We start from the raw sequence: 23,331 nt of genomic DNA, 5'->3' as shown, positions 1-23,331 counted from the left end.
ACCCAACTCTCACAGCAGGAAGAGGAAGTCCCTTCCTGGAGCAGGGGGGAGGGGAGGAAATGGGACAAGTCACCTTGGTGACTGGCAGATGAAGGAATCCACCTTTCTCTGCATCTGTCCCCATGTTCATACATCTTAGTGAGGACAGGAAGCTCTGCATTTATGGTTTCAGCACCTGCACCTACAGTATAGACGGGGCGTGTGTGACAGTGTGTGTGTTCAGGTGTGCTCAATGCCCGGGTGTGTCTAGAAGGCACACACGTGGTTACCTGCACAGCTATAATATGGCTTTTATGTACCTATGGAGAGAGGGAGAGGAAGGAGGCTGGGGATGTGGCTTCACATGTCTGCAGCCTCCACGGAGAGCTGGAGGACTCGGGATACACTGTTCACACCACAACTTAATGCCAAAGCGGTGATCCTCACGTGCCTGTCCCTGGATGCCTTGTGTATATGGCGCCTTACATGTTTCTCTTAAAGAACAGACTCTGGACCAATAATGTCAACGTAGTCAAACATTAAGTAAACTAAGATGTTACACACCATCAATTTGACAGCATGGAGCAATGAGGCCACCTCACATTCAGATAATCATTCAACAATTTGCAGACACACCTGCCTCTGCTTGCACCATTTGCCATCTTACAAGTCTCAGAAGCCTTCTCCGGTGTCTGGACCGGGTGCTGAGGCCTGATACAAGCCTCGGTTCCCGAGATTCAGGCGAGCTGCCTGAGAGTTGATAAAACAGGTGGACACAAGTTCATAGTCACTTTGAGGCAGTGATCTTGTTGAGGCATTTTTGCTTTGTGATTTGTCTTTGAGTTATCATAACCTTAACACATAACGTGGGAACTTCACAATACAGGTATCTTAAATAAAAATACTTCTGGGCCACTTGTTAGTTTTGACATTGATTTCCTTTTTATATGTTTATGATGCTGAATAATTAGTGTTTTTCTCCTTGTCTGAAAACATCAAGGCATGGACCAGAGAAATGAAGGAAATAGGGTGTTGGCGCTCTTTTGAGTTTTGCCCTTGGCGATAGGTGTTTATGAAATCAAGGTAGTGAAACACAAGCCTCTCTGAGCAGACACCAATCACTTCTTTAATTCCTTGAGCCATGGCTTCATTTTCGCCTCTAAAACCCCAGCTATGGATTTATGGCAGAAGAGAGTTTTCTGACTTTTTTAGTGACAACATAGTAAACAAGTGGTGAATAAAACTACACTGATTTTTGAACAACTGTTTTGAAAAGCGTACTAAGAGAAGGTGGGGGGTTGGGGAGGCCCACCTGCCAGCAGGGCAGGACAGGCTGTTACTAAGGCCGCGAGTCAGGATAGACCCCTCAGGGCCTCCCACGGACTTGACATTGGCAAGAGCAGAGGCGCTCGCTTGGGTGGAACTGGCTATGTGGAGGGTCATGTTGAACGTGATGGGTCAGGCCATTCTACTTACCTTGTCACGTTGCTACCTACAGTCATTGAAGTCAACAAGAGGGACATAGTTTTCCTCGTGGATGGCTCTTCCAAACTGGGACTGACCAACTTCAATGCAATCCGCGACTTCATTGCCAAGGTCATCCAGAGGCTGGAGATCAGACAGGATCTAATCCAGGTGGCAGTGGCTCAGTATGCAGACACAGTGAGGCCAGAGTTTTATTTCAATACCTACCCCAGCAAGAGGGAGGTCATAAACGCCGTGCGGAAAATGAAGCCCTTGGATGGCTCAGCCTTGTACACGGGCTCCGCTCTGGATTTTGTTCGGAACAACCTGTTCACGGAGGCGGCCGGCTACCGGGCCGCCGAGGGGGTCCCTAAGCTTCTGGTGCTGGTTACAGGCGGTAAGTCCCTAGATGCGGTCAGCCAGCCCGCCCAGGAGCTGAAGAGGAGCGGCATCCTGGCCTTCGCCGTCGGGAACAAGGTGGCTGACCAGGCTGAACTGGAAGAGATCGCTTTCGATTCCTCCCTGGTGTTCACTGCCACCGAGTTCCGACCCGCCCCTTTGCAGGGCGTGCTGCCCGGCTTGCTCGGGCCTCTCAGGACCCTCACTGGAACCACTGAAGGTACGAGGCGGGGGAGCCAGACACGCGATCTGGGGGAGACACACACGTGATAGGGCAGTCTGCAGGGTGGGGGCGGGGAGTCAGACACGTGATAGGGTGGAGACACACGTGATAGGGTGGTCTGCAGGGTAGGGGTGGGGAGTCAGACACGTGATAGGGTGGAGACGCACGTGATAGGGTGGTCCGCAGGGTTGGGGCGGGGAGTCAGACACGTGTTAGGGTGGAGACACACGTGATAGGGTGGTCTGCAGGGTGGGGGTGGGGAGTCAGACACGTGCTAGGGTGGAGACACACGTGATAGGGTGGTCTGCAGGGTGGGGGTGGGGAGTCAGACACGTGATAGGGTGGAGACACGTGATAGGGCAGAGACAGACACGTGATAGGGCAGTCTGCTGGGGTTTGGGGTGGGGAGTCAGACACATGATAGGGCTGTCTCCAGGCAGAGCCTTTGGGGAATAAGTAAATTGATTTTGTGTTAGACTAAGATCAGACTCTTAAATGATGGAAATGGTATCAACCAACTAGATCTGCTTTGAGTTTCATCGTACCCTGACTTAACAAAGATATGACTTAAAATGCCATGTGATACAACTGTGTGTCATAAACTGTCATAAAGTAAGAATATGTCACTTAAACTGCAGGACCAGGGGCCACCTGTCTTTGGCCAGAGCTTTTGGCCAAGGTGCTCACTTCTCATCCTGACCCCTCATGAGGTCCCAGTGTTCTGTCCACACTGGTGACTCCAGTCCAGCCCCCTCCTCCCAACCACCAAGCTGCAGCCCGGCTCCTCCCTTCCCAAGCGGATGGTCCACTTCTAAATGGTCTGAAGCTGACCAGGGTAGAGCCTTAATCCTTTCCTCTCTTTAAGGAATTCCTTCAATGGGGAAGCACAGTAAGGGGATGAGTGTGCAGATAAAAAGCAAGTGGTTCTCCAAACCCCTCGGTTATTATGGCTGTCAGTGAGCAGTTATTTTTCAAGACATGATAGCAATCTAAGAGCTTACGAATTGAATCAGTGCAATTCACCGTCCTTAATGAAGATGGATATCATGGAAACAAGCTTCCCCGCCTCACAACCTTTACCACTGGAAGAATGTTCAATGCATGACCCACGGTGCATGAATGCATGCTCACTCATCAAGCACTCTGGTCTTCCAAAAGCCTCCCTCCTCCTCACTCTCTATTTCCTTAAAACTTCTAATCCACACTTTTATAGCTGAAGTTCAATTTGATGCAACAGATAGGCTAAATGTAGTTGTTAGGTTCCAATTTTAGTGAAACATCAGGGAAGAGAGGGGAAAGAATCCCCCCCAGCCCCAGTGGCTTGTGTTCGGGAAACACTCTGATTTGAGAAATACTTTTGGTTCTTCAGGCTTCCCTGATAGCTCAGTTGGTAAAGAATCCACCTGCAATGCAGGAGACCCCGGTTTGATTCCTGGGTCAGGAAGATCTGCTGGAGAAGGGATAGGCTACCCACTCCAGTATTCTTGGGCTTCCTTTGTGGCTCAGCTGGTAAAGAATCCGCCTGCAATGTGGGAGACCTGGGTTCGATCCCTGGGTTGGGAAGATCCCCTGGAGAAGGGAAAGGCTACCCACTCTCTATTCTGGCCTGGAGAATTCCATGGACTGTATAATCCATGGGGTTGCAAAGAGTCGGACACGACTGAGCGACTTTTACTTTTATTCTTCATGAGGGCAGCTGCGGCCAAGCATAGCAAAGAGTTTCTTTGCATTTTAATGTGTTTTAGTCATCCCGTGATCTCACGCAGGAGGAATCCTCACGGGTACTTGCTGGATTTTTGCCTGGTAAGGCCATGACTCCCTGTAGAGGAGTCTCAGTAGAGAATGAAAAATGGACCTTCCTAGGAATGTTTCAAGATGAGAGCAACCTAATTTTATTGATTTTTTTTTTAAGCCTTAGGGAACTTGTATTCTCAGGTTAATGTGGGCTAACATTTCTAATCTGTCTGTAAGTGAAAATCTCTGTGTAGATGTGTAGAGGGGATACTGGGGGGACCCAGTCTTGTCCAGGTAAACCTGTCTCTGTCCGTGGCTGTAAACCGACTGATGCTGAAAGACACAGCACCTTTGTAGCTTTCATTTCCACATAAGGAATGCTCCGTTTCAAGGATTCTGGTCACTATGGTTGGTTGCAAACATTCTAGCTTTGGCACTGTATCACTCTGTGACCCAGTTGGGTTTCATAATCTCAGCTATCAGTACACCTCACAATCACCAGCCCCCACTGGAGGAAAATATGCAGCCTTCTGCCATATTTTACGAGATGGACGTGCTTGGCCTGACTGGCTCTCTGTATTCTGCGTGTTGGCATGTGTGCCCATGTACGGGCACACATGAGGAAGCCTCTGCGGTTTGTGTGTCTCACTGTTGTTTTCTGTGCTCCACTGCAGTTCACGTAAACAAAAGGGATATCATCTTTCTTTTGGATGGATCGTCCAACGTCGGGAAGACCAATTTCCCTTATGTGCGGGACTTTGTCATGAACCTAGTTAACAGCCTTGATGTTGGAAGCGACCACATTCGGGTCGGTCTGGTGCAATTTAGTGACACTCCGGTGACGGAGTTCTCCCTAAACACCTACCCGACCAAGTCAGAGTTGCTAGCTCACCTGAGGCAGATGCAGCTCCAGGGGGGGTCAGTCCTGAACACAGGCGCGGCCCTGAGCTATGTGCATGCCAACCACTTCACCGAAGCTGGCGGCAGCAGGATCCGGGACCACGTGCCGCAGCTGCTTCTCCTGCTCACGGCCGGGCAGTCTGAGGACTCCTATTTGCAAGCCGCCAATGCCCTGGCGCGTGCGGGCATCCTGACCTTTTGTGTGGGCACTAGCCAGGCCGATAGGGCGGAGCTTGAGCAGATTGCTTTTAACCCGGGCCTGGTGTATCTCATGGATGATTTCAGCTCCCTGCCAGCTTTGCCTCAACAGCTGATTCAGCCCCTAACCACTTATGTTAGTGGAGGTGTGGAGGAGGTGCCTCTTGCCCAGCCAGGTAAAGCTCTGCGACTGCTCGGGGTTCCCTTCCCCTCCCCCCCCCCCAGACACCTCTTTGGTGGGCAGGTGGCAGGGCTGTGGTGGCTCCAGAGGCTGGCGACGAGCTGTGCAGAGATGATGGGGTCCCTTTGGTCCGTGGATTTTTGAAGAGAGGCTCGAGACACTGTGCCTGCAAGCTTAGGTCCTCTGTCTAAGGAGTGTTTGTCCTTGAAAGTCTAGAAATTCCAGCTTATGTTCTACCCAGGTTGTCCCACCCTGGATTCAGAAGCTTTTACTTACTTATTTATTTTTTTTGCCCCAATGCCTCTGAAGATTCTGGCGTGCTAATCCGGATGGAAATGGGAGGAAAATCAGAGAGAAAAGCTGGATCCCCTTTCATACATGAGTATACATTGGGAGCATTTAAAAGTGGAATTGATTTTCTTGATAGGATGTTTTTATGTTCCAAATCTGCTGTATCTAGAAAAATATTTGTCATAAACCCAACAAAGGCTGTGTCTTTTTGTGATCGTAAAGTGGTTTCCAAAGGCAGTTTAGGTGATGATGATTATGGTGGCAAATTAATCAGATGATGAGTTATGGACCCTTACTTCCTTCAGTTGCTGACATCACGCAGATGGGTAGCTAGATGGAGCCCTCTGAAGCCTAATCAAAATAGTTCTAAGAGTGGTTTGAACAGAAAGTAATGTTCACGTGACACATTGTAGCCCCCAGTTGGCTGCTGTTGTATTTTCTGTAGTCTGACCACAGCAGACTGGAAGTCGCTGATGGAGATCCTTACCCACAGACTGGTAATAGACACTATCTTGGATTCTAACCCATAACCTCAAATTTAATGGGAAGAGAATCCAAATAGAGCATCAGTGACACCTGATTATGTGTCACGTATTCTGGGTGGATAACCCACAGCAGCCTTTGTCACTAGAGACAGATCAATTTTTAAGCAAAAAGTTGATAAGGACCACGTTTTCAGAAGTTGGTAACAATTTGAAAACACTGTCTGGTCTCCTAGAATGATTGGCACCTGATGCTAGAACAGACCTCGGCTTTTCTTTGGCTTGCAGCGTTGAGGAAGCAGGGCGCTAGGTTGGGCAAATGGGTCCAGTCTTCCTAGCCCTGTGTGCAGATGCACTGCTTTGAAAGGGGCATTTAAATGACAGCTGCTGTGGGTTTTCTCTTGCCTTGCTGGTACAGTGATCATCAGGTGAATTGCCTGAATTCCCATGACTGAAAGCTGGCAGTGCCAGGCTGAGGTCGGTTTGGCGCCTATTGTGTTCTTGTCCCTCACTGTGCCCCACGACCCAATTTCGTTGCAGAGAGTAAGCGAGACATCCTGTTCCTTTTCGACGGCTCAGCCAACCTCATGGGCCAGTTCACTGCCGCCCGCGACTTTCTCTACAAGGTCATCGATGAGCTGGACGTGAAACCCGACGGGACCCGGATTGCGGTGGCTCAGTACAGTGACGATGTCAAGGTGGAATCCCGTTTTGACCAGCACCAGAATAAGCCCGAGATCCTGAATCTCGTGAAGAGGATGAAGCTCAAGACGGGCAAAGCCCTCAACCTGGGCTACGCCCTGGACTACGCGCAGAGGTACATCTTTGTGAAAGCTGCTGGAAGCCGGATCGAGGACGGAGTGCTTCAGTTCCTGGTGCTGCTAGTGGCGGGAAAGTCATCGGACCGTGTAGATAGGCCCGCGCTCAACCTGAAGCAGAGCGGGGTGGTGCCCTTCATCCTCCAGGCGAAGAACGCAGACCCTGCTGAGTTGGAGCTGATAGTACCATCCCCAGCCTTTATTCTGGCTGCGGAGTCCCTTCCTAAGATTGGAGACCTGCAACCACAGATCGTGAACCTCTTAAAATCGGTGCAAAATGGGGCACCAGCGCCAGGTAAGGCACAGAACATCTGATTACTTCTGCAGTCCAGCTCTCCCCAGCATGAGCTGACGCTAGGCTGCTGGCTGCAGGTCCTCAGGTAGAAGCCCTCCTTGGTTTCCAAGAAAGATAGGGGATTTCTGCAGCTGTTCTTTGTTCAGTCCCTAAGTCGCGTCCAACTCTTTGTGACCCCATGGGACTGCAGCATGCCAGGCTTCTCTGTCCTTCACTATCTCCTGGAGTTTGCTCAGATTCATGTCCATGAGTCAGTGATGCTATCCAACCATCTCATCCTCTGTCACCCCCTTCTCCTTCTGCCTTCAATTTTCCCCAAAACCAGGGTCTTTTCCAGTGAGTCATCTTTTCACATCAGGTGGCCAAAGTATTGGAGCTTCAGCTTCAGCATCAGTCCTTCCAATGAATATTCAGGGTTGATTTCCTTTAGCATTGACTGGTTTGATCTCCTTGCAATGGACTACGACTTTTCGTTCCCAAGATGGCTCTCTAACTTCTCTCTAGGGCAAAACAGAAGACTCAGGGTGATGACTTTTAAGGACATTAGACTGTTTCATCATAAGATGCATTATAAAGATTTAGACATATCAATGATGAAAAATAATTATTTTTCTAAAACCAATACTTTTATTGTATGCATAATAAAAGACATATAACATGGTTCCATTAGAACTAAAAGAGTCTTCATCTTCACATATTTCGCAGATATTTTATTTTAAGTGGCTGTCACTGTGTTATAATTCATTCTCTATTTTCATTAAATATACAAAGCATGAATTGAGGCAGGCGCAGTCCCATTATAAATGCTATATTAAAGTTTCTGAGTACTAATCTTCATAACCATGATTTCATGTTTAACCAGTTTCCACTGGGTGATAAATATGCAGTAAAAAGAGTAATTTCACATATAACCCCTTTAATTGAAAATGAAGAACCTAGAGCTTCTCTTCATTGACGATTGGACACATTTACTGTTGGTTTTGGGTTGTTAACTGGACATCTGGGTTACATTTCCCCCCGTTGACCTGCTGTGACTTGCAGCAACTCGTTTGAAACCTCTCATCTATAAAGTGTGATGGTTATGCAGACTCCACCAACCCATGTCTGTCTCCCGCCCTCAACATTTCTTCTTGAGTACAGCTTTGAATGTTAACGATACTGTTCAAACATCCAAAAATTCTAAAATAATTTTTGTTATTTTTATTATTAATAATTTCCTATTGCTGCTTTAAAAAATTATGGCGATTTTTGTTGTTGCTGTTCAGTTGCTCAGTCGTGTCTGACTCTTTGTGACTCCATGAACTGCAGCACGCCAGGCTTCCCTGTCTGTCACCATCTCCTGGAGCTTACTCAAACTCATGTCCATTGAATCGGTGATGCCATCCAACCATCTCATCCTCTGTCATCCCCTTCTCCTCCTGCCCTCAATCTTTCCCAGCATCAGGGTCTTTTCCAATGAGTTGGCTCTTTGCATCAGGTGGCCAAAGTATTGGAGCTTCAGCTTCAGCATCAGTCTTTCCAATGAATATTCAGAGTTGATTTCCTTTAGAATTTAAACCACCAAATTTGACTTAAATGACAAATTCAATGGCTTTAAACAGAATGATTTTACTATCTTAAGTTGTAGAGGTCAGAAATCCAAAACCTGTTTTACTGGGCTAAAATCAAGAGGTCAACCTTCCTCCAGGAGGTCCTGGCTGATAACCCTTTTTCTGGGGCCTAGAGGCTACCTGCCTCCTATGACCCACGGCCTCTTCCCCTCCATCTGCAGTGCCAGCAGGGTAGCATCCTCTCTTGTCTCTGACCTTTGCTTCCGTCCTTACATCTTCTCTCTCTGACTCTAATCCTCTCTTTTAGAGGACATGTGATTGATTACAGTAGATCTACCTGTATAATCCGGTACACATCTCCATGCCCCTGATCCTGAATTTCGCCACCCCTGAGCATTTTCTTCCGTACAAATGCCAGGGATTCAGAGTTGGATGTCTCTGGGGGCCGGTACTCAGCGCACCACGGTTGGTATGAAATTGTCCCCTCCCTGCCTTAAGTCACAGAGGCGGTCTTCCTTGTAGTTTCAGTTGAAAAGGATGTGGTGTTTCTGATTGACGGCTCTGAGGGTGTCAGGAGCGGCTTCCCACTGCTGAAGGAATTCGTCCAGAGAGTGGTGGAGAGCCTGGACGTGGGGCCAGACCGGGTCCGCGTGGCCGTGGTGCAGTACAGTGACCGGACCAGGCCCGAGTTCTACCTGAATTCCTACATGGACCAGCAGAGCGTGGTCGGAGCCATCCGCGGGCTGGCCCTGCTGGGCGGGCCGACCCCCAACACGGGGGCCGCCCTGGAGTTTGTCCTGAGGAACATCCTGGTGGGCTCTGCCGGGAGCCGCATAGCGGAAGGCGTCCCCCAGCTCCTGATCGTCCTCACCGCCGACAGGTCTGGGGACGACGTGAGGGGCCCCTCCGTGGTCCTGAGGAGGGGAGGGGCTGTGCCCATCGGCATCGGCATTGGGAACGCCGACATCACCGAGATGCAGACCATCTCCTTTGTCCCGGACTTCGCCGTGGCCATCCCCACCTTCCGGCAGCTGGGGACCATCCAACAGGTCATCTCAGAGAGGGTGACCCAGCTCAGCCGCGAGGAGCTGAGCAAGCTGCAGGCATCTGTCATCCCCATGACGACCCCGGGTAAGGAGCCAATTCTCTGGCACTTCCTTCGTTAAAATATCTGGGGCTGTTGGGACTGTGGGTTACAAAGGCTTCTCAGTTTTGTTTTCTTGGCCATGGGGAGTGAAAACTAGGGTTACATGAAGAAACAGGAGCCGCGTGGCCTCGGTGGCCAGAAAGGACTTGGGGAGAAGCTGAGAGTCGTGTTTTTAGCCAAATTTAAGTCTCAGAAGTGGGCTTGGTTTACAGTTCAGACCCCTAACTCTGCATGAAGCCTTCTGTGTTGATAACTGAAGAGAGGGGCCATCTAGTTGATAAACTCCCGCTGGATTCTGGGTCCACGTTACCCTTGTGGGTTCAGCTGGCAGCCTCCGGTGGTCAGGGAGGGTGTTCATCCCAGGTGCCTCTGTCAAGCTTGGGCACCGTCTCTGAAATGTTGGTATTCTCAGAGCCCAAGTGTGAAGATGGCATTTGAATTTGCTCAGCGCAGAGAAACGAGTGTCTGAACTGGCAGGAAGCCTGCCTGGCTCTCGTGACCTTGGCTTATTCTACTTCCTGTCCTGCTTCCCCAGGCTTGATGCAGAAGAAAGGGGGCTCAGATGGGCCCACCCTTCCAAGAATGCCCGCGGGTGGGGAGGGCACAGTGGGGAACAGGCACACGCAGTGCTGCCCCTGAGCGGTCCACGTCCTACAGAACAGCGTCTGCATCCAGGGATGGGGAGGCTGGGTCGGCGGCGGGAGGGAGGAGGGGTGAGAGCAAGTGAGAGCAAAGTCGATGCAGGAAACCGTGAGGGCAGGTGAGAGAGGCGGGCAGCGTCCCCTCGCTGGTGTCCACACGGAACAGCGCTCCCCTGTGAGCCTTCCTTGGAATGTTCTACAGGGCTCACCACCCAATAAATTCGGGGAAACTGGGGGGTAAGTGCCGTGAGGGTTCTGTTGGCCCTTCCCTAGTTGATGCGTCTTGTGTGTCCCCCATACAATAGGGGAGCACATTTCCAAAACTTGTTTGGCTGCAGGAATCTCTCTCTCTTTTTTTTTTTTTAGTTTTTATTTTATATTGGAATATCATTGATTTACAATGTTGTGTTCATTCAGATGTACTGAAGAGTGACTCAGTTATACATATACATATATCTATTCTTTTTTAAAATCCTTTTCCATTTAGGTTATCACAGCCTATTGAGTAGAGTTCTGTGTACTATACAGTAGGTCCTTGTTGGTTATCTTTTTAAAGGTAGTGTTGCATATATGTCAATCCCAAACTCGGACTTTATTCCCCACTCCACCAATCACCTTTCTTCTGGCTCATTTGAGGCACTGGCGCTCCCAGAAAGGCACTTTGGAAATGCTGGTATCGTGTGTGGCAGCTTCTTTAAACACAAGCACATGTTTCTACAGCAGTGTGACTCCTGGTCCATTTGCTTTCCTTCTCTTCAAGATGACTATTTTCTACCTTTTCCTCATCCTGCTTCATCTACATCTGTCCCTCTTCAGTTTACTCTGAGCTGATGGTCTTGATTTCCATTTCACTGAGAAAGTATAAGTAAAATCAAAGAAGAACATCTCTGCTTCCCCTGACAGTGTGCCTCCTCCCTATTCAAGAATGCCTCCTGCAACTCTCTGGTCTCCTACATCATTGATTTTCTGATGCACTGAATGGATCCTTTCATGATATGTACGCAGTGCCTTTCCTTCTCTTGCAAAAACTCCCTGGATGCCCTGCTCTCCCCTCCTGGAGGGTCCCGGTCTCCGTTTTTTTTTTAATTAAAGAAAAATAATTTACTTCTTTTAATTGGGGGCTAATTACTATACAGCATTGTGGTGGTTTTTGCCATACATCGACATGAATCAGCCACGTGTGTACATGTGTCCCCCTCCTGAAGCACCCCCCAACCCCCCTCCCCATCCCATCCCTCTGGGTTGTCCCAGTGCACCGGCTTTGAGTGCCCTGTTTCATGCATCGAACTTGGACTGGTCATCTATTTCACATATGGTAATATACATGTTTCAATGCTATTCTCTCAAATCATCCCATCCCGGTCTCCTGTATAAGCATCATCTTCACTGCCTGTAGTTCTCTCTGAATTCACCCTAACCTGTTGTTCGCTCTCCTCGCTCCATAGAAAGTGCACTGGGCAAAGTCCCTCCATCTGGCAAATCCTAGCGGTCAGTGTCGGGCGCTGTCCCGCTTGACCCGTGAGTGTCGTCTGTCACAGTTGTGACCCCCTCCCTCCTGAAAGGCCATGCTCCCTTGGTCTAGATTCGGCTCCGGCGAGTCTAGGTTCTTCCTCCTGCAGAGTCATTCTTCCTTATCCTTTGCTGGTTCTTGCTCTTCTCTCTGACCTGTCCTCACTGAGTTCCCCAGGATCCTCTCCTGGGACTGGTTATTTTAACTTAACGAGTCTGAATTAGGATGCCTTGCCTGCCAGGTGGCAATTCTGTGACAAACTGGGAGGTGGTTCATCCACACGGAGGGTCTGGTGCCAGTGGAGTTGAAGCCCTAAGATAACATTTGATTCACAGTGGTCAGCGGCAAGAGGGACGTGGTCTTTCTCATCGATGGGTCCCAGAGTGCTGGCCCTGAGTTCCAGTACATCCGAACACTCATCGAGAGGCTGGTCGACTACCTGGATGTGGGCTTCGACACGACCCGGGTGGCGGTCATCCAGTTCAGCGATGACCCCAGGGTGGAGTTCCTGCTGAACGTCCACTCCAGCAAGGACGAGGTGCAGAATGCGGTGCGGCGGCTGCGGCCCAAAGGCGGAAGGCAGATCAACGTCGGGGGTGCCCTGGAGTACGTGGCAAGGAACATCTTCAAGCGGCCCCTGGGGAGCCGGATTGAGGAGGGTGTTCCTCAGTTCCTGGTCCTCATTTCCTCCGGGAAGTCTGACGACGAGGTGGACGACTCGGCCGTAGAGCTCAAGCAGTTTGGCGTGGCGCCACTCACGATCGCCAGGAACGTGGACCAGGAAGAGCTGGTGAAGATCTCGCTGAGCCCCGAGTACGTGTTTTCAGTGAACACCTTCCGAGAGCTCCCCAGCCTGGAGCAGAAACTGCTGACGCCCATCACCACCCTGACTGCCGAGCAGATACAGCAGCTCCTGGCCAGCACGCGCTACCCGCCTCCAGGTGAGACTGGGTGTTTGCGATTGCTCTTTTGTTGTGTCTTTTCAAAAAAAAAAAAAAAAATATATATATATATATATATATAATGGGCTCAAAGGCCATGGTGCTCACAAGTAAAGCTAGGATAACAGACACCTGTGATGGAATCAGTTGGGACTATCGCTTGTTGCAGGGAAGAAGGTGAACCACAGGGCATCAGGAGGGGCGGATGGCAGGATTTGAATTTGCCATAGATGGTTTTGTGGAAGGCTTGAGGAAATGGGACTTTGCCCTGGATTGGATGTTGTTGAGAAGGGGGAGTAATTCTTTGACTGGATATCTCACTAACTCTCATGGCTAAAGCTGTAATTGGTAAAGAAACAGTGGTCACACCTGTCATCCAAGATGAGGGGGTATTTGGTTACTTTTGTCTTCTTTCTGTCAGGGTTAGGACACGAAAAGAGCATGGCTTTCCCTGATGTTGATGTTCTGTGAAATCTTTTGTATTCCACTGGAGAATCCAAGGCCTGGCTGTGTGTGCTGGGCCAGCTTTTCTGTTTTCAACAAAAAAGGTTCCGTTCCACCACTTGCTCAGCTTTTGCTGTGCTGTTTTCCACTGGAAGTGGCCAGTGTTTTATGAGGCAAAAGGTTGGATTTGTGAGCTCTTTAATAAATGGCATCCAGGAAGCACCTAGAAATCTAATTAATAGGAAGGTGTGGTTTATCTTTCCTGAAAAGTGAAAGTGTTAGTGGCTCAGTCATGTGACCCCATGGACTGTAGCCCGCCAGGCTCCTCTGTCCATGGGATTCTCCAGGCAAGAATACTGGAGTGGGTTGCCATTTCCTTCTCCAGGGGTTCTTCCCAACCCAGGGATCAAACCCAGGTCTCCTTGGGTCTTCTTTACTATCTGAGCCACCAGGGTTCCTTATCTTCCCAAGGACTTTTGACTAATTGTATAGTGAAAAAACTGATTCATGCAAAGGAGATAGGGGAATAATAGCGAAAATGAAAACTTTGTATAAATGCTAGAGATATGTGAGGAAAAAGAAATACTGTGAATCAAACACCCTGGGGGGAGTTGGGATTCTCCTGGCTGTCACTAGCTAAGTGGTGGCCTTTGTCCTCAGCTGTCTCTCTTTTCTTGAGTAATAAGAAGAAATGTTGGTCTGGGTGATCTCAGTCCCTGCTGGTAGTAACAGGTCATGATTCATAGATTATGGTCACCCAGGATTTGTTTCTAAGCGCTGTTGATTTTGAAAGAAGTTGTAACCCAGACTGCAAAGCCACCATTAAACTCATAAAGGGGAAGTTTTGGAGAACTGACAATATGTTGAGAAGCAGACATTGTTTTGATGCAAAAGGCCCAATTTGTAATGATTGATTAGAAAACCTGAGAGGCAAACACATGCACATTGGCTGGTAGTTTTCATGTTAATTAGCATGATGGTGCGATGGAGTGCGAAGTGCAGAAATGAAACCAGATGCGCACCAGTCCTCTGCTGAGTTTTCCTTTTCCTCCTCACCCGCAGCTGTGGAGAGCGATGCTGCAGACATCGTCTTCCTCATCGACAGCTCTGATGGCGTGAAGCCAGATGGCATCGCGCACATCCGGGACTTTGTTATCAGGATCGTGCGGAGACTCAACGTTGGTCCCAACAAAGTGAGAATTGGGGTCCTGCAGTTCAGCAACGATGTCTTCCCAGAATTTCAACTAAAGACCTATAAATCCCAGGCCAGCGTGCTGGATGCCATACGTCGCCTGAGGTTCAAAGGGGGGTCTCCTCTCAACACTGGCAAGGCTCTGGAATTCGTGGCAAGGAATTACTTTGTCAAATCTGCCGGTAGCCGGATAGAAGATGGGGTGCCCCAACACCTGGTTCTGTTTCTGGGTGGAAAATCCCAGGATGATATTTCCAGGTATTCCCAGGTGATAAAGTCTGCGGGAATTGCGAGCTTAGGCATTGGAGACCGAAACATTGACAGAACAGAGCTGCAGACCATCACCAGCGACCCCAGGCTCGTCTTCACGGTGCGGGAGTTCAGAGACCTCCCCAACATAGAAGAAAGGATCATGAATTCCTTTGGGTCCTCAGGGGTCACCCCTGCACCTCCAGGAGTGGACACGCCCTCTCCCTCAAGGCCAGGTATGTGCTGTGGGCCCTGGGACTACAGAGTGGTTATTATTTTATTTTTATTTAGTTTTAATTGAAGGATAATTGCTTTATAATATTGTGTTGGTTTTTGCCATACATCAACATGAATCAGCTGTAGGTATACATACGGCCCCTCCTTCTTGAACCTCCCTCCCACCTCCCACCCCATCCCACCCCTCTAGGTTGTCACAGAGCACCGATTTGAGCTCCCTGAGTCATACGGCAAATTCCCACTGGCTATCTCTTTTACATATGGTAATGTATATGTTTCCAAGCTGCTCTTTCCATCAGTCCCATCCTCTTCTTCCCCCTCTCTGCCCCATGTCCACAAGTCTGTTCTCTATTCTGTCTCTATTGCTGCCCTGCAAACAGGTTCATCGGTACCATCTTTCTTGATTCCACGTATGCATTAGTATACAGTATTTATTTTTCACTTTCTGGCTTACTTCACTCTGTGTAATAGGCTGTAAGTTCATCCATCTCATTAGAACTGGCTCAAGTGTATTGCTTTTTATGGCTGCGTAATATTCCATTGTATATACATACCACAGCTTCTTTATCCATTCATCTGTCAGTGAACATCTAGGTTGCTTCCATGTCCTAGCTATTGTAAGTAGTGCTGTGATGAACATTGGGGTTACATGTGTCCTTTTCAATGATGGTTTTCTCAGGGTATACACCCAATAGGGGGATTACTGGGTCGTATGGTAGTTTTATTCCTAGTTTTGTAAGGAATCTCCATACTCTTCTCCTTAGTGGGTGCATTAACTTACATTCCCACCAACCATACAAGAGGGTTCCTTTTTCTCCACACCTTCTCTGGCATTTGTTGTTTGTAGATTTTTTGATGATGGCCATTCTGAGGGAACACCAACTATTTTTTAATTGAAAAAAAGCAATCAGCATTCATCTTAATGATTTTCTTCTCTCAGATTTGTGGCTGTGATACTGCTGGAAAGTAAATGTTTTTTAAGTTGCTAAGTCATGCTTGAGTCTTTGTGACCCCATGGACTGTAGCCTTCCAGGATCCTCTGTCCACGGGATTTCCCAGGAATACTGGAGTTTGTTGCCATTTTCTTCTCCTGGGGATCCCCACCCAGGGATCGAACCCAAGTCTCCTGCATTGGCACGTTTATTCTTTACCACTGAGCCTCTTGGGAAGTCCCTAGAAATTAAATACAAGAAGAATAATTTTTTAAAAAAAGAAGAATTCAGTTGAAATTGTAGGAGAAATAGAAGGAACCATTTCAGGAAGCAAAAGGTCATTGCTTCTTCCATGAGTTTCCATGAGACTAACTGTAGCCTTATTGAGATGTTCTGTAATATTGCATCGAGGGTTAGCCACAGACTCGTTGGCTCTCAGAATAAAATGACACCATTGAAGTTGTTCAGTCCATGCCCCTCCAAACATGATTGAAAGGCAGCCTCTGTCCTGGGTGGGACAGAGGCAACCCTCCTTCCTTGGACTGAAAGCACCTCCCTGGGGGAATTGAGAGCTGTCCACCTGTAGCTTTGACTTCATGCTCCTGGATCTGACCTTGGGTGCTGCCAAGAACAAGTTGAGTTCCTCCACCAACCCATGTCTTTCTCAGCTCCTCTGCAGGTGATGGCCATACAGACATCTGGAGCCAACGATTAGGGTTGCTTTTCCATGAGGCATCGCATTCCACTTAGCTCTTTCATATCCTCTTTCTGTGCTGGTGGTGGAATATCCCACACTGCCCTGGATCTCCCTTCTCTCAACTCTATTCTCAACGACTTGGTTAGAATTGGGAAGTTCTCGCCAACAAAGCATTTGGCATACTGTCCAGCAGTCCTCCAAAGGTGCAAGCAGTCTGCTTCCTGTTTTCCAGTCTTTTTCCAGCCTTCACTCACCTTGCCTCTAGGACACGTCCCCCCCTCCTGCCAGACACTATCATTTGCTTTTGACCATGAAGAAAGAGTTCAGTGGCATTTCCTAAAACCCCTGATACCATGGACTGATGAATCCATGGCATAACCCCATTTTGCCTGGGGTAACTGGGGATCTGCTGAGTTCTCACTTCTTTCCTTTCATTTAGGTGATTTATCATTTATCTTTTGGTTTTGGGCATGATAGTTTGAGGGCTGTGAATCTGGTAACTACAGAGTCATGGGCTAGAGCCAAGGTGTTCACTGTGAATGAATGACAGGAAGGCCTTATTTTAATCATTTTCTGCTTGGTGATTTTGTTCTGGTATGGCAATTGAATTTCCCTTTTTCTCATCATCATCATCTTTAGAGAAGAAGAAAGCCGATATCGTGTTCCTGCTGGACGGTTCCATCAATTTCCGGAGAGACAGTTTCCAGGAAGTGCTCCGTTTTGTGTCAGAAATTGTGGACACGGTTTATGAAGGGGGCGACTCCATCCAGGTGGGGCTGGTCCAGTACAACTCTGACCCCACTGACGAGTTCTTTCTGAAGGACTTCCCCACCAAGCAGCAGATTATCGACGCCATAAACAAGGTGGTCTACAAAGGGGGGAGGCACGCGAACACCAAGGTGGGCCTGGAGCACTTGCGGCTGAACCACTTCGTGCCTGAGGCGGGCAGCCGCCTGGACCAGAGGGTCCCGCAGATCGCCTTTGTGATCACGGGGGGCAAGTCAGCGGAGGACGCTCAGGAGGCGAGCCTGGCTCTCACGCAGAAAGGCGTCAAGGTGTTCGCGGTGGGTGTAAGGAACATCGACTCGGAGGAGGTGGGGAAGATAGCGTCCAACAGCGCCACAGCCTTCCGGGTGGGGAACGTCCAGGAGCTGTCGGAACTGAGCGAGCAGGTTTTGGAAACTCTGCACGATGCGATGCATGAGACCTTATGTCCAGGCGTGACTGACGTTTCCAAAGGTAACGTCCTTTAGGTGCATATATTCAGTCCTGTCTTTTCAGTGCCGGCAAGTTATCTGGTTGCCCAGATGCCCAGCGCTGGCCTTGGGTCTCCTGCAGCATGTGCTGCTTCTGGGACCGACTTACATCCGCGTGGTTGGGTTCTGGTTGTCCCCCGCCTCTGTGATAGGATGTGTTTCCCAGATAGGAGTGGACGTCTGTCTTTTCTTGCTCTTACCAGATTTACCCCTCCTCTCTAATCCCCTAAATAATTCAGACTGACTGATATATATTTCAATTTGTAGGTTCCTTAGATTATTAGAGATCAGAGTGTTTGAATTCCCAAGTGTGTTTAATCTAAAGCAGATACTTGGGATGCATCTAGACACTGGCTGTATTCTGTGCTAGAGCTGATTAAGCCCCCAAAGCTAGCATACTACAATGCCAACAGTTTTGGTTCCTAAGAGTCAGCATGCATTTTCCCGAGAGAGAGGCAGATCCGATTGCTTCTCAGGGCTCAGACACAGAAGATCTCATCTTGCCCTTGAGTGAGCGTGTTTCCGGTCCACGTCCCAGGCTGTGCCTCTATGTTGAAGGTGTCTCAGCATCTTGGCTTTGAGCTCATGGCCTGCTTCTCCCTTTATAGCCTGTAACTTGGATGTGATTCTGGGCTTCGATGGTTCAGGAGATCAGAATGTCTTTGTGGCTCAGAAGGGCCTCGAGTCCAAGGTGGACGCCATCCTGAGGAGAATCAGTCAGATGCAAAAAATCAGCTGCAGCGGCAGCCAGCTGCCCACGGTGCGGGTGTCCGTGGTGGCCCTCACGCCCTCGGGCCCTGTCGAGGCCTTTGACTTTGCTGAGTACCAGCCGGAGCTGTTTGAGAAGTTCCAGAACATGCGTGCCCAGCACCCCTATGTCCTCACCGCGGACACGCTGAAGCTATACCAGAACAAGTTCCGGCAGGCCTCGCTGGACAACGTGAAGGTCAGGGCAGCCGCCTCGCTTTTACTTCCTGTGTCATCTCTGGGCTTTCCTGGGCAAGAGTCAAACCCTGCCGCCCCGAAACCACCCCCCACCCGCCCCGCCAAACTGTTCTTCTGTGGATGTTCTTCATGTTTGGTGGGGTTGGTGGTGCCTGTGTATAAGAGTCCTTTATCATCAACTGAGCTGAAAGGAAATATCTTTGTTTTACTAAAGCTCTAAAAAAAAAAACTTTGAAATTAGTAATTAAGCTTGAATGAGTTGACTTTGTGACTAATGCATGTTTAATCATAGTCCTGCCCTTTGAATACGTTATGTTCTCTACTTGTATATAATTTTACCTCTCCTTCTATGTTTGTACACACACACACACACACACACACACACACACACACACACCAGTTCTCCAGGGCCGCCATAACAGAGTTCTGCAGGCGGGGTGGCATTTATTTTATACCCCTTTTATTGCACAATATCAAGGATCTGTGAATAGGGGATAATTGTTTTTCAACCTTGGCCCCCAGTTTCCTCCACCGTGAGGTGAAGGATTTGAACTGGCTAATCTTCCTTGTAAGTGTCTGTGACGTTTCTTTTTAATTTCAGCTGGGTTTTCACACATGGTTTTGTCTTCAGGTGGTCATTCATCTTACGGATGGAGTGGATGGGGATCTGGCTGATTTACAAAGAGCATCAGAGGAACTCCGACAAGAAGGTGGGTTCTGGGGCTTTCTAATGGGAGGCAGATGCACTGCCAGGCTGGAGAGTGAGTTCACTAACAGATCCTCTGGGGCAGTGGCTTGTCCTGGGGAACACCCCTGTCCAGCATCTGGGTCCTCTTTAACCTGCCTGGAGCCATGGGATGTGCCAGCAAGTACCCCTCAGTTACATAGACCAAGTCCTGACACAGACCCCATGGTGTCCTAGGTTCACTCATGTGGTACAGCATCTAGAAAGCTTGGTGCTTTTGCAAAAGAACATGAAGTTTTGATTCATTTGGCTGTATCATATAAATTAGGCATTACTTTTCTAGCCAAAGTATCTATTGTGTTTTTGGTTTGCAGTTATCACAGCTCAAACATGTTAAGCAAAAGTGAAAAGTGAAGTCACTTAGTCGTGTCTGACTCTTTGCGACCCCATGGACGATAGCCTACCAGGCTCCTCTGTCTGTGGGATTTTCCAGGCAAGAGTACTGGAGTGGGCTGCCATTTCTTTCTCTAGGGAATCTTTCCAACCCAGGGATCGAACCCGGGTCTGCTGCACTGCAGACAAACACTTTCCCATCTGAGCCACCAGGGAAGCCCTGTTAAGCAAAGTTAACATGAAATGATGGAAGCATACTTCCCAAATTTAATGTGACTGGTTTGTAGTGGTACCTGTTACCAGGTGTACCATTTGATCATTTGCTTTGGAATTTGATAGCACTAATGATCGAAAAAGTAAGTGCCAACATCAGAGGTTTAAGAAGAATTTATGGAAGCATGACTTAGCTCAGGAATGTTCGGTTTATTAGCTTGCTTCTCCAGAGAAAGCCCTGTGTTATGCAGCGGCTTCCCACTAGTTAATAATATCTATTTTACACATGACAGTGTGTGTGTATCCGTGCTACTCTCTCACCCCTTCTCCTGCGTCACACCCTCTCCTTCCCTTGCTGTGTTTGTAAGTCCATTCTCAATGTCTGTGTGTCTCCATTCCTTCTCTGCAAATAGGTTCATCAGGGCCATTTTTCTAGATCCCATACATGTGTGTTAATATATGATATCTGTCTTACTCTTTGTGACTTACTTCCCTCTGTGTAACAGGCTCTAGGTTCATCCACCTCAACTACAAAGCCAAATTTTTATACTGAAGTTTTCTTTAACAAATAGAGGCGGGAGGAGAGTGTTGTGTTTCTTGAGCGCCCAGGTGAGCAGTCTTAAGTGGATCTGTCCCCGCAGGTGTCCGAGCGCTGATCTTGGTGGGCCTTGAACGCGTCGCCAACTTGGAGCAGCTGATGCACCTCGAGTTCGGGCGAGGATTCACGTACAACCGGCCCCTGAGGCTGAACTTGCTGGACCTAGATTACGAACTAGCCGAGCAGCTTGTGAGTGTTTCGTGTATCTGTACACACGCTGGTTTAGATGCCGCAAATTGTGGCATCTCAGGATAATGCAGTCCGCTATCACCAGGCAAATGGAGGAGAGACTCCTGGGTGGGCAGTTGGATTCATCTGGTTCCCTAGGGACCTGCTTTGCTGCCATCACATGAGTCCTGCAAAGGGAACTCTCTGAGGACTGGAAGGATGGCCTCCTGGGAAACGGGTGTCCAGGCAGCCGTCACCTTAGCGTGTCCTCTACTCCTTTAACGAGACGTTCTTCTCCTTATAAGACGGCTGAGAAGACATAACACTGAGGTTGACCCTCTCCAAGTGGAAAACAGGGAGAACGAGTAGGCAGGAAAAGAAAGATCGTCTCTGGGTGGAGAGGGTCTTCTATTGCCTTCTCTTCCAGTTTCCTTTGCTGCAAATGAGGACAGACCACGAGGCTTCCTAATTCCCCTGAGTTCAGCCTCTCAGCTTGTGGGTTTCACTCCTGCGTTAGGGGTGAAGCTGGGGACTTTGGGGTGTGGGCCGGAGTGTTCAACTCTTGGTGGAGGCAGCAGTGAACTGCAGAATTCACTGACTCTTCTCATTTTCCCTCCTGCCTTCTTCTGACTGGGGTTAGGATTTTTTTTTTTTTTTGAGTGGAAGGAGGTTAGTAGACAAATCTGGGACTTGGGAGCGTGTGAAAATTCTAGGAAATTTACTGCAAGCAAATGCATTGACCCTCATGAGTTCAGCAGGTGGAAATGTTTCTTGGGTGTCTGCTTTTCCACATGAGGCCAGGGCCTGGATGGGCTTTCTCACATGATGTCCAGGGTGTCTGATGGATGTTGGAGGCCTTGGTGACCAGAGGTGGGGTGCTTGTGGCTCAGGCAGGGATCCCACCACATGGCCACTCCCAGGCCTTCTCTCTAGGCAGGTACCATGTTCTGTGACTCTGCCTAGGGCTTGGGGAAGGACACATGGTCTGCTCTAAAACCCCCTTCCATCCCGGCTGTCTACAAGGGTTTGTTAGGCTTTGCTTTTTGCAGCTTAAAAATATCTATGTTATACTTAGCAACTGAAGCTTGAATATCTATGCTGGAAACTTTAGAAGTAAGGCCCAGCCTTAGGTGACTTTATGAATAGGATGTATTATCTTTGGTGGTTCTTCAGACTCTGTGTGTGACATCCCGTAGCCTGCTGATGGCTGAGTCTTCGAGGAAATGCCACGGGGAGTGATGTCATCTGCTGTGAATGCCACATTCCTCAGACCTCTGCTTTTTTCCTAGGCATTTACTGAGGGGTGAACTTTGCCTTTTGTCTTGGTAGGACAACATTGCCGAGAAGGCCTGCTGTGGGATCCCTTGCAAATGCTCTGGACAAAGAGGGGACCGAGGGCCCATAGGCAGCATCGGGCCAAAGGTAGGTGGCTTTACCCTCTTTTTCACCTGAGACTAGCTTCAGAGCTGGCGCTGCTCTGGCTGAGAGATTTCTCCACTGTCATGGTGGGGAGACGGAGAGGAAGGAGTAGGGATAGCTATGCTGTAGGACAGGGAGTCTGAGGGGCAGACCCTTCCCCGTGCCTGCTCCTGCCTCCCTTTCCATCAGGTTCAGTTCTTTAATTTATAAAACCATGTTGAGACCAGTGGCATCATTGACTGGCAGCCTCACTACGATGGTCAGCAACATTTCTTTGCATTTGCTTCGAAGTTATAGGAAACACACAGTATTTCTCGGTAGATCAAGAGCCTTAAAGATCCTGATAGAATAATTGCACTGAAATAATGTGTGGAAAGCTGTCGCATTCAAGGGACACCTAACACATGGCTCTACTGCGTGAAGGAGGATCAGGGAGATGCTTAAGTGGGAAACAAAGAAAACCACAGCTCTTAACCCAGGAACTGATGGCTTTGTTCTAGGGTATTCCTGGAGAAGACGGCTACCGAGGTTATCCTGGTGACGAAGGTGGACCTGTAAGTCAACGCCGCTTTATTCCTTAAGTCTTTATGCCCTCCTTGTTCCTTACATGTTGGAACTGAATTGTGGAGTTCCTCATCTGTTTCATTTCCAATCTTTTCCACTGGGAAAATCATGAATTCCTATCTGTCTTAACAACTCAACTCAGAGTTCTGTGCTATGGGAACTGGTCTGATGCATGTGGGTATGAAGTGCAGGTCTTCACTTGTTCCATCTCAGAAGAGGGACGGAGTGGCTTCGGAGTCAGAGGGCCACCGGGGATGCCGAACTCTGCATCTACCAAATTCAGATACCCAGCCGAGAGGAGAGGGGGCTGGAGTGGGGTGCAGGGGAAACCTAGGCAGGATTTTAGGGGTGACACCTTTTGAGAAGAGCCTCCCCGAGGGCGGTTGGGTTTTCAGGAGCCAAGGCTTCCAGTGGGGGTGTGTGGAATCTTCAGCAGGGCCTTTGGGAAGCAGAGAACCTGACCCAGAAGTGACTTGAGAGGTTTTGAGAACCGACAAGGCCCAGCCTTTGGATGGAGATAGAGGAGCTCCTGGTGGGGATAGAGAGCTCCTGGGGTGGGGATAGAGAGCTCCTGGTGGGGATAGAG

The 23,331-nt window shown here is 48.9% G+C and overlaps 1 protein-coding gene across 6 annotated transcripts in view; it reads left to right on the top strand.

Annotated features, from left to right (window-relative positions):
• The window catches only part of COL6A3 (collagen type VI alpha 3 chain), a 96,277-nt gene that overhangs the window by 34,460 nt on the left and 38,486 nt on the right, over window positions 1–23,331 (top strand). For 3 of the 6 annotated variants that reach the window (XM_070463562.1, XM_070463563.1, XM_020868891.2), the window contains 12 exons: window positions 1,478–2,062; window positions 4,474–5,073; window positions 6,392–6,964; window positions 9,037–9,645; window positions 12,148–12,753; window positions 14,260–14,874; window positions 17,144–17,743; window positions 18,369–18,706; window positions 19,337–19,415; window positions 20,638–20,783; window positions 22,092–22,184; window positions 22,682–22,735. In XM_070463562.1, the coding sequence (XP_070319663.1) occupies window positions 1,478–2,062; window positions 4,474–5,073; window positions 6,392–6,964; window positions 9,037–9,645; window positions 12,148–12,753; window positions 14,260–14,874; window positions 17,144–17,743; window positions 18,369–18,706; window positions 19,337–19,415; window positions 20,638–20,783; window positions 22,092–22,184; window positions 22,682–22,735 (4,898 nt within the window). The remainder of the gene's footprint in view (window positions 1–1,477; window positions 2,063–4,473; window positions 5,074–6,391; window positions 6,965–9,036; window positions 9,646–12,147; window positions 12,754–14,259; window positions 14,875–17,143; window positions 17,744–18,368; window positions 18,707–19,336; window positions 19,416–20,637; window positions 20,784–22,091; window positions 22,185–22,681; window positions 22,736–23,331) is intronic. The other 3 variants (XM_070463560.1, XM_070463564.1, XM_070463565.1) reach the window with 2 other exon arrangements.

This window comes from Odocoileus virginianus, unplaced genomic scaffold, assembly GCF_023699985.2.
Source record: "Odocoileus virginianus isolate 20LAN1187 ecotype Illinois unplaced genomic scaffold, Ovbor_1.2 Unplaced_Contig_4, whole genome shotgun sequence".
NCBI lineage: Eukaryota > Metazoa > Chordata > Mammalia > Artiodactyla > Cervidae > Odocoileus > Odocoileus virginianus.
This window is presented reverse-complemented; position numbering and strand designations above follow the sequence as displayed.